This window comes from Vombatus ursinus, unplaced genomic scaffold, assembly GCF_900497805.2.
Source record: "Vombatus ursinus unplaced genomic scaffold, bare-nosed wombat genome assembly UNPS02005236.1, whole genome shotgun sequence".
NCBI classification, from domain to species: Eukaryota; Metazoa; Chordata; class Mammalia; order Diprotodontia; family Vombatidae; genus Vombatus; species Vombatus ursinus.
Window position 1 is genome coordinate 307,538 of NW_020945014.1, and position 11,166 is coordinate 318,703.

The 11,166-nt window shown below is 43.2% G+C and overlaps 1 protein-coding gene and 1 long non-coding RNA gene across 2 annotated transcripts; one reads left to right on the plus strand and one right to left on the minus strand.

Annotated features, from left to right (window-relative positions):
• The first annotated feature begins 272 nt into the window (after positions 1-272).
• Positions 273-9,769, plus strand: LY6D (lymphocyte antigen 6 family member D). The gene is made up of 3 exons (XM_027845453.1): positions 273-381; positions 8,085-8,183; positions 8,846-9,769. The coding sequence occupies exons 1-3, from the start codon at positions 330-332 to the stop codon at positions 9,058-9,060; spliced, it is 366 nt and encodes a 121-aa protein (XP_027701254.1). The 5' UTR covers positions 273-329; the 3' UTR covers positions 9,061-9,769.
• A 27-nt stretch (positions 9,770-9,796) lies between these two features.
• Positions 9,797-11,012, minus strand: LOC114030599. Its single transcript, XR_003567637.1, has 3 exons — positions 10,913-11,012; positions 10,147-10,261; positions 9,797-9,945 (listed from the first exon to the last, which is right to left on the minus strand). It is a non-coding gene; the product is annotated as an uncharacterized LOC114030599 (long non-coding RNA).
• Positions 11,013-11,166: the final 154 nt, after the last annotated feature.

The window sequence follows — 11,166 nt, forward strand, 5'->3', positions numbered from 1 at the left end:
GTTTGAGTTGTCTCACTCCAAATCCAATGTACTATTTGATATTCTTGGTGAAAGAACAGATTTTCCCTCTATCCATGGGATCCATACCAACCCTAGGAGGCTGTCAATGGGCAAGGAAAACCAAGAGGTTGGGTATGGCAGGGGCATGAGCAGGTTGAGGCACATTCCTGGGATGATTCGGTGATCCTAGATCCTACTGCTGATTAGCTGGACCTGTGCCTGAAGCCTCACCACCACCTCTTCCTAGTAGCCTGTCCCCAGATGATGCTATAAGACCTCTGTGGGGAGAGGAGGGGCCCTCACTCCACTTTGGGTGTGATCTCAGCAACATGAAGTCTCTCCTGATGCTCCTGGCAGTGGCAGCTATCACCATAGGGCAAGGTGAGGGGGTGAAAGTCTGGGGAGGTGGAAGGACTACCCTATGGGGCTTGGGCTTCTCGGGTTGGGGGGGTGGAGATAGTGATTTTTGCCTCGGCCCTTGAACCCTGCTTTCTCATTGGGCCATAGAATCATACTCCTCTAAACCTATGATTTCATTGGTATGAGCATTTTTAAAAATGTAAATCTTAATTCTTCCATACTTTAGCAAAAAGTTTCATAAATTATTGTAGTAGATGAAAAATTCATCATCTGGTAGCCAGTTTATGGTGATAGGGCCATCTTCACTTACCTAGGCTGGTTTGTAGATGACAGACACGGAGTCCATCACTAGGTCCATGTTTTCTGATTTGACAGAATCTGCCAGGGATTGGGGTCAATTGAATAGCTTGTCAAAGTCCAGGGTCATCCCCATAGCATAAGGAGTGATTGAATCATAAAATGAAAAGATTAAGAGTTTGACAATATTACAGCATGTCAGAGCCAAGAGGAGACTTAGAACATAAAACATATTACTGGATATTGAGTATTATTACTGGGTGAGTTCTTAGGACACAGAAAGCCAGAGTGAGGTGGAAACTTAGAGGTCACCACGCTCAACCTCTTTTTCTTAAGAATGATGGAAATGAAGGACCAGAAATAGAAACTGACTTGCCTGTGTAGAAACAGCTATAGATAACTACCTCTTCATATAATGTCTTTACTATGGTACTATAGATACTATGCTACGGTATCTATGATATATAGATACTATAGTGTCTATACTCTCTCTCTCTCTCTCTCTCTCTCCCATAGTATCTATACAATAGTATCTTTTCAGGAATTAATATTAATGTTAATTCCCATACCTATGAAACTTCACAGTTTACTGGTCTCATGAGAAAATTCTAAGAAATAGATAGTATAAAGACAATTATCTCCATCTTACAGATAAAGAGACTGAGGGTCAAAGAGGATGTGTGATTTGTCCAGGGTTACAAAGCTAATAAAGAATTGAATTGAATTGAATTCTGACCTCTCTTTATCCAACTCAATTCAACACAATTCAATGCATTGCAATTTGGTTGAATGGGGGGGGGGGTTAAAATTCAATTTCATTCATTTTCAATTCAATGTAATTGAAACAATATCAGAGGGGGATCTAGAATCCAGGATTTCTGACTATAGGTTTAATGTTCTCTTTATTATTCAACATGATTTCTCTCAAGTGAATAGCTTTTTCTTGGGGAGGGCATTTACCAAGAGTGTGACATTCTAGATATATCGATTGATTTCTAGTCTTATCTCTATCACTCACCATGTGGCCTTAGACAAGTAACTCTCACTTTCTAAACCTCAGTTTCCCCACGTGTAGACCCTATTAAAGATCAGCTTTTAAAAGCACATTATGGAATTAGGGTGAGGGGTGCGTGCAGGGGTAGAGGGTATACAATTATTTTGACCTCCATTGGAACTTGATTATTTGAACCTCAGGCCCAGCTCAGTCCCTCTCTCCAATGACCGCTAATATTCTCTCTTGCCCACTTCACACACCCTGCTCCAGTGACCCCTGCTGCCCCCTGGAGACCAAGAACAGAGATTTCTCTCTCTGGTCCCTCCCTCCTCTCCCCCCTCCCCCCATCTACAACATCTATACCCAGTTAGTATTGATTTCAACTATGATTTCAGGAATGAGGATCGTTTGTGTTTGATTAATAAGTATGTATGTGGCTGTGGGTAACTGGTAGTGGGTGAGCTTATCTGACCCCATAGTTGTCTATGTCTATGTGGTTATGGTGATGGTGCAAGAATGAGTATGGTTCTGGGTGTATCTGTGGGGGTGTCTGTATGACCATATGTGGATGAGTGTGGGATTGGATCTTAGTGTAGAATCTTAGTAAATCTACTTGATTATGCATGATAGTGTTTGGGGTAGTGTACAAGTGTGGACAAAGGTAAGCTATCACTGGCCAAACATGGAGGAGAGGTCTTCTCTCCTGGCTGGCCTCTCCAACATCGCTCTCCTTCCAACCTCATACCTGGCAGCATGGAGGCTCTCAGGGGATCCCTCCACTTCTACAAGACTTCTTTCATCTCCTTTCTATCAGTTCATTCCTGAGACTCTCTCTATTCCTGAAACCCTCCTTATATTTACCATATGCCAGCTCCTCTTGCCCTCCTGTTACTATTGAGATCATCCTATCTGATAAGGAGGGGAAGGTTGGATAAAGGATTTGTCATAGAGAGTTCAGTGGAGAAGGAAGGAGAGAGACAGAAACAGAGAGAGCTGAGAAGAGACCGATCTCCAATGGACCTCAGAAGCTGTCCAGCTCACTGCCTCCCTCCCAGGTTTATAGATAAAGAAATTGAGACCCAGAGATGCAAAGTAACTCTCCCAAGATCCCACAGGTTATAAGTATAGAGGGGAAAGTTAAACTCAGGTCCTCAGGCTCCAGGCAGTGCCTTTTCTGTAGTGTAAGATAGCAGTGGAAAAAGAGAATCTTTGGGGGAAATGGGTGACCTGGAGTCATTTTAACTCAACTCAATTCAATTCAATTACAACATACATTCATTTCAATCCTGTTCAACTGAATTCAATTCAACCCAAACTCAATTCAATCCAATGCAACAAAATTAAAGTCAATGGAATAAAATTCAAATGAATTCTATTCTATTCAATTCAATTGACCTTTCTCCATTTATTACCAGTCAACTCAACACAATTCAATGTTTCTATTTAATGGAATGAAAGTCAGTTCAGTTCAATTCATTTCAACTCAACTCATTTCAGTTGAACTTGATTTATCTCAGGACATTGATGATCAGGGCTATGAGGGAGGAAGAAGATAGAGTCCCACTTTTAGAGGTGAAGTGGCATTAATAATACTTGTACTGCTGACCTCTCAAAGTAATTGTGAGAATCAAAAGAAGAGGGAAACAAATATTTATTAAGTACCTACTATGTGCCAGGTATTATGCTGTGCTAATTTACAAATATTATCTCATTTGATCAGAGCTGACAGATTGGATAGAAAATATTTTATCAACCTTAACACTGTCTAATATTTACTGTTGTTATTATTATAGGCTACTGATTTTCCAGATGAGGAAACTTAAGCCCAGACAGGGAAGATCACGTAGAAAATAGTGTTAAAGTCAGAACTGGAACATAGGTCAACACTGCTTTGCAAAGCAGCAGTTTGTAATTAAAAGCTGGAGTGCATATGAGTACGATATTTTTTGAATGTTTTGAGATGTACTCTTGCCTAGAGGTATTTTTGAAAATATCTTTTAGTTATTCAATCAACAAGCAAATATTTATTAAGCCCTTACTGTGCACCAGGCACTGAAAAGCAAAAATGGTCCCTGCCCATGGGAAGCTCAAATTCTAACAAGAGAGACAAAATGTACGCCAGTATAGATGAGATAGATAACGAACAAACTGGGGATAATTTCAGAGAAAAAGGCATTAGTTTTAAAGGAGATTAAAAGCCTCTTAAAAAAGCAGGGATTTCACCTGAGACTTGGAGGAAGCCAAGAAGAAGGACTGGTCCAAGGCACCGGCAAGTTGGGGGGCAATCCTGAATGTTGTGTGTTGAGGGCGGGGTGCTAAAATAATAGATAGTAAAGAAACCGTATTTTAAAAGCACAAACATTTACTTTGCCAAAGGCAGCGCCAGATCTAGAGGGCTCACCCTGTGGAAAAGAGGGTAGAACCCTTTAACAGTGAGAGGCATGTTTGTCTGTGAACTGAAACCTACAGCTGCTTTGTCATAGAAAATGGGTAACTAGGCGGGATCATGGATTTACCCTGAGACATAGTGAAACACATTTCTGCGAAACTTTACTTTTGGATTATGAGGCTATATATAACATGGGAGCCAGAGGGTGGCAGAATACCCAAATTTCAAGCCAACTAAGCATGGGGAGAGGAGGGGTGGGGTGGCAGATGAAGTCATAGGAAGCTGGCCTCAGAGTCAGAAAGACCTGGGTACAAGTCCTTTGACACATACTAGCTGTGTGACCTTGGGCAAGTCACTTAACCTTTTGGTAGACCCAGTCAGAAGGGAGTGTTGTCCCTACTGAAATTCCCTATGTCAATGAAATCACAGGTCTGGGAGAAAAGAGGAAAGGAAAGAAAGATGGAGAAAGACAGAGAAAGATAGAGACACACAGAGAGACAGAGACAAGGACACACAGACAGACACAGACAGACACAGACAGACATAGACAGACAAAGACAGAAAAAGAGACAGACAGATAGAGAGACAGGGAGGGAGAAAAGTGGATTGGACTGGACTAGTGTTATAAAGATGACCCCAGACTCAGTTCCAAAGACTGGTGTCTCAAAGACTTTTTATTAAAGAGGTTGAAGTGTGCCATTTCGATTCTTGCGAGAAGCGGGTGCACTTCCTTGGGAGGAGAGAAAATGCACTGGGTAAAAGAAGCCAGGGCAACCTTTATAGTTAGTAATTGCCTAACTCTTCCCTTCTGGATTAGGATTGGTCCTGATCCTTCTGGGTTACAATCTTCCTTATATGCCCCACCCCAACATACATTATGTGCCTAGAATTGTGTTATCACCCCCCCCCCTACTCTTCCACCCCCTCACCCCCGAGAAGTTAGCCTGTCTGTGCAGATTTCTTATCTGCTTATGCGGAAACTTAACTCTTTCATTTCTCACAACTAGGGACTCAGGATACCTGAGTTCTATACTATGCTGTAGTAGAAAGAGAAGATGATTCAGAGTCAGAAGACCTGGATTCAAACCTCAGTTTACTACTTACTGTGGTCTTGAGTCAAAAAAACTCTCTAGTCCTCAGTTTCTTTATCTGTAAAATGAAGATATCTCCAAGGACTCTTTCAGTACGCTCTTCCTCTTGGCTATGCCAATGGCTTGCTATGTGACCTTGTACAACTCTCTTCCCTTCTCAGGGTCTCAGTTTCCCATCTGTAAAATAAGTGATTGGTATTTAATGATTCCTAAGATTTCTTCTAGCTCTCCCATTCAATGCTCTAAGTGTCCCCCTGCCAGCCCTAATCACAGCCAGCATTTATGTAGGGTAGCTAGGTGGTGCGATGGATAGAGAGCTGGGCCTGGAATCATCAGGAAAACTCCCCTTCCTGAGTTCAAATCTGGCCTCAGACACTAACTGACTTGGTAACCCTGGGCAAGTCACTTAACCCTGTTTGCCTCAGTTTCCTCATCTGTAAAATGAGCCCGAGAAGGAAATGGCAAACCACTCCAGTATCTTTGCCAAGAAAACCCCAAATGGGGTCACAAAGAGTTTAACATAATTCGACAATAACAACAGGAACATAAGCTTTAAAGTTTACTGAAGGCTTTATCTCATTCCCCACTATGACTATTACTACCTCCATTTTAAAGATAAAGGTAAAGAGGGGTTAAGTGGCTTGCCCTTGGTCATAATGCTGCTAAATCCAGGAGGTCAGACTAGATTCCAGGTCTCATTCTAACCTAGTTCCCATACTTTCCACCATACCACACTGCCTCAAACACTCGGTGGCAATGGTCCAAGGCTGCCGTGGAGCCAGTCTGACCAGTTCCAGGGACTGGATTGTTGAATTTTCAGCATGAACATTTACACCTCAGGAACTAGAGGACACTATAAGTCAAGGCTAGATTTACTGTTTTGTTTATTGTTGAGACTTAAGATAGTGGTGGAGAATATGTTAAAAATGAAGATAAAACTTAAAAGTGTGTTAATATGTATGTGTTTTTTTTTCTTCCTGGTGACCAATTATTAAATTTATTTACCAGCACACCCTTGGAATAGCCTCATAAATCCAAAAGTCCAACCCTATTCAGTGCAAGCCTGGTCTGTGCAAAAAGGCAAAGCTATAGTCAATCAGAGGAAAATGGTAGGGTTGAGTGGAGACTACACAGACAAAGAGAAGACGGGGGAAGGAAGAGCAGAAAGCAAGTCCCTTCTTTAGGTTATAAATACAATCTAAAAATCATTGAAACACAAAATCTGAGTTGGAAAGCCTCCTGATTTAACTCATACCACCTCCCAAAATCCTTCCTAATACACTTCCTACAAATGCCTGAAAACCTTCAGTGGAAGGGAATCCCAAAAGTTGTAACTAAGAATTCTAGGGGAAAATTCAACTATCACCCACTTAACTCCACCAAGTTTTGTTTTTTTTTCCCTCTCTAGACTGAACATCTACAGTACTTTGTCTAATTGCTTTTCACAAAGCTTAACTTGAAGCTCCTTCACTACCCCAGCTACCTTACTCTAGAGAACTGTCCTCTCCCAATCACCAATACCCTTCCTAAAATGCAACAGTCACAACTGAAAACAATGCTTCATCTGTGCTCTTACCAGGGCAACATGCCGCGGGACCATCACTTCCCTGGCCTCAGACGCTACACCTCTCTGGGAGTAGCCAAAGATTACATTTTTTTTGATTGACATATCATATTATTGTTCAGATGGAGCTTGCAGTCCACTAAAACCTCAATTTGTTTTTTCCAGATGAATTGCTGTCTACCCACACTTCACATGGCTTGTACTTGGGAAGCTGATTTTTTTTAACCCATTTGAAGACTCCTATTTAAATTCCATTTTACTAGATTTAACTGAACATCCTAGCTTGATGAGATGTTTTTTGCTCCTGAATCTATCATCAAACATGTTATCTATCCTTACAGTCTTTGAATCTTGGGTCTTGGGCTCCCAAGTGACTAGCCTCCGGTCACAGGTAGCTAGTAAGTATCTGAGGTGGGATTTGAACTCATGTCTTCATGATTCTAAATCCAACACTCTTACCTACTATGGCACCTAGCTGGATACACACACACACACACACACACACACACACATGTACACACATATATGTGTATATACACACAATATATGACATATATATATATATGTGTACATAGATCTGTATATACATACATATTGTCTCCTCTGACAAAATATGAGCTTTTTTGGGGCAGAGAGTATTTTACTACTGTCTTTGTATCCCTAGCACATAGTATGTGCTTAATAACTGCTCGCTTTGATTGGTAAATCAGAAAGAGAAGGCTGATTCTTGAGAATCATTGAAGCCGTTTGGAGAAACACTTGCTAGGGATCTATAGGGGGATTCTTGCTCAGGTATGGGTTGGATTAGATGGCCTCTGGGGTCCAGTGCATCTTTGATATCCTGTGAGTCTGGGAGTCCAGGAAAAAGCCAAGGAGAGGGGCAGCTAGGTGTCATGGTGGATAGAGCACTGGCTTTGGATTCAGGAGGACCTGAGTTCAAATCCGGTCTCAGACACATAACACTTACTAGCTGTGTGACCCTGGGCAAGTCACTTACCTCCCATTGCCCCCCCCCAAAAAAAGCCAAGGAGAGGCCAAGAAAGAGCAGTGGGTGATAGGAGAAGCTGGAAAGAAGCCTCTAGCTCACAATGTGTTTTTGAAGCCATGCACAGTAATACTCTGTGTCTGCCCCTGTCTCCAGGGCAGAGCTCATGTCTGTTCCCTTTTTAGGGTGGGAGAGATGGGGTTATTGGGGCCAGGCAGAGAAGCTGTGGTTTCTCCAATCCTACCCCCACCCCTACTCCAAACCAAGGGGACAGGAAAGAAGGGGGAGTCAGGATATTGAAGACTGAGCCCAGAAAGGATCCCTGAGCTAACCCCTCACAACCCAAGAGCTTTATGAACCCATTGAGCCCCGGCCCATCTGACATGTCTCTCTTGTACCTACAGCCCAAGCTCTCCAATGTCACATCTGTGAAAGCGCTGACAATTGCAAGGAAGCACGCTACTGTCCTGGTCCTTCTCAGTTCTGCAAAACAACCATCAACTGTGAGTATCTGAGAAAAGGTGGAGAGGTGTTTCCTTCCATACTCCTCATCCCCTTCATCACCCAGTCTAAGACAGAGATAGGAAATCCTTGGAGATCCTTGGAGGCAGCAGACCTAGCACAGAGGAGACCTCACCCACTATGGGGATCACCTAGGACTGGTGGAGTAGAAATCCTAGTCCGGGGCGGATACTGCCAGCCAGAACTAAATGGGAGTATTTGACTATTGGTGACAGAGATGGTGATAGTGGAGATGGTTGATATTGATGATTATGGTGATGGTATGAAGACAATGATAGCAATGGTGGTGACGGTGATGGTCAGGACTGTAATGGTGATAATGGTAATGGTGGGATAGTAATGGTGAGGATGGTTGTGTTTGTAATGGGGGGATGGTAAAGTGGTGGTGGTGGTGGTAGTGATGATGATGATGATGATGGTGATGACGACTTCTAAAATGTGGGCTCATTTGAAAGCACTGCCCATAGTAGCCAGAGCTTGCAGAAAAGTGTTGGAGATGGGCTGAGGTCTGGGATTGGAGAGGGATTAAGTTTCAGAGAATGGAGGATTTGATTTGGGGAATTAAAGAGTTGGTGGGAAGACTCCTAAGGGTGTGTGTAGATGATATTTGTGTAACAGCCTCTTCTCTTCCTGTCTCCTCCAGTCCAGCGATTGTCAGGGAACCTTGTGAAGAAGGAATGTGCTAACTACTGTGTTGCACAGAATAGCGATGCGGGTCAGACCCAACCCCAGGTCCGGTGCTGTACAACAGACCTGTGCAATGCTGGAATTGAGAACTCAGCTCCTGTCCACACGCTCCTCAGCCTTGCTGTCCTGGCCCTCAGCCTTACCCTGGCCCTGGTCTCTATCCTCTACTGACCCAGACTGTAACCTATGGGACCCTTAGCCAGGCCACAACCCACTCCCCACCCCAAGCCTGTCCTGGAAGGTTCTGAACCTTCTCTCCACACAACTCCAGCCCAGCTCCATGTCCCTCCTCAATCCATTAACTTTCTCTCCAAACTCTTCTTAGTCTCCCAGGATAAGGGGAACATAAGGAAGGGGGTCTCCTTCTGCTCCCAGGGGTCCAGGAGGTCAGTTCTGCTCCTTACTTCCTTCAGAATATAAACATCTCAACTGGCCACTCAGAGAGTCACCCTCACTAGGCACTCCTGCCAGATCCATCCAGGGACTCAGAGATCCTGGCCCCATTAATCAGGATCACTTCTCAGCAGACCCTTGGATTTCCCCTGGGGGTGGGGAGGAAGAAAGGGGAGGAGGGAAGATCACCGCATGGTGTAGTGGACATTTTGAAAGTCTGAATCCTGATTCTGTCATTTACTGGTTGTACGATCCTGGGTAAGTTACTTCAATGGGTCTCAGTTCCCTCATCTGTACAATGAAAGGAGCAGACTCAAACAATCTTTAGGGTTCCCTCCAGCTCCAAAATCCTGTGTTCTCTAAGAGGTATTGGGATGAGCAGGAGGACAGAGATGGGGAGATCATTTCAATCCCACCAACTTTCATATTGTTTCTGTTAGCTCAGATTTTTATTTTCTACTCAATAATAACAAATGACTGAAAAGAAGACACCAAAGTCATGTCTTTATTTATTGGGTGTGGGAGGGAGAAGGGAGGAGGCAGTCCTGGGATGGGCTGGGAAGGCTCTCTGGGACCCACTCTGGGCAGGGGCTCAGCAGTGTTAGATGAAGAGTTAGAGCCCCATTCAACCCCTCTGGAGTCTATCGGCGAATACTCAGAACCCTGGAAGAGCAAGGAGGAAGGTGTGTGCGTATATACACACAAATACAAACCCCAGAATAAAACCTTCAAATATATGTACACCCAGAAAAAAAAACACATATGAACACATGTTGCATATACCATAGTATGACATCATAGTAGAGGGTTGGACTTGGAAATCTGGGAATACTGGGTTCAGATTCTGATTTGGATATTTATTACCTGTGGAACTTTGGCTACATCACTGAAGCACTCTGGGCCAAACTTTTCTTATCAACAAAATGAAGAGGTCAGATTGGGGACCTTTAGGGTTCCATCCAGCACTAAATCCATGTTCCTACAACAGGATGATAAACACTTATCAAGCCTCTGCACAGTTAAGAGCTAAACAAAATTTAAATCAGATGTAATCCCTATCCCTCAGGAGTTTGAGTGTCTAACCCAAGCCACACCTGCATGTATGTACATAGAGATGCACATAAAAATAAACCAGGCATATAAAAGTAAAACAAATGGAAACATAAGCACATATGTATAACATGCACATACTCACCAACAAACATACGTATGCCCTTTTCCTGTAATTCTCATCTTAGATCATTATCTATGCTTGAGGATTGTGTTTGGAGACTTGTTTAGTTGGCAAGTACATGCCCACTGACCCATTCCCTCCCACATCCCTCAAGCTCCTTTGTCCTAAAACTACCTTTCCATGAGAGGTGTGGTGTATGTTCATGGAAGACTAGTACCTCTGGGGAGAGGGCTACTTTCCACCTTTGTGTCCACCTGATTCACCATAACTTCCTTCCTTCCTTCCTTTCTTTCTCTTTCTTCTTTCTTTCTTTCTTTTCTTTCTTTCTTTCTTTCTTTCTTTCTTTCTTTCTTTCTTTCTTTTCTAAAAAGCTTTAGTATGCACAGAGGCCACACCACAATAAACTGTTTCAGCAGTGGGCTAAACCAGGTTGAGGGTAACCAAGGTGTCTCAAACCTTTCAGTGAATTAGGAGGGTGTCTAATCCAAGCATATGAAGACTTCCCCAGGTGGAATGGACAGATGAGAACAATTTGTTCCAATGGCATGAAGGCAGCTGAAGTAGGCACTGTGTAACATGGAGAGCTTGGTCAGACATCAAAGATACCAAGATCATCGGCTATCACCAGTCATCTTGACTTTGTCTTGCCTCTGGGCTTTGATGACTCTAGAAGAGAGAGTGAAGCCAGTGACTTTGCACAACTCTGCCTC

Excerpts from the sequence above, each read along its gene's own strand:
- LY6D (XM_027845453.1), top strand. The coding sequence starts at position 330 with ATGAAGTCTCTCCTGATGCTCCTGGCAGTGGCAGCTATCACCATAGGG. Across the intron at positions 382-8,084 it reads AGCTATCACCATAGGGCAAG|CCCAAGCTCTCCAATGTCAC; the intron begins GTGAGGGGGTGA and ends TTGTACCTACAG. Across the intron at positions 8,184-8,845 it reads CTGCAAAACAACCATCAACT|TCCAGCGATTGTCAGGGAAC; the intron begins GTGAGTATCTGA and ends TGTCTCCTCCAG.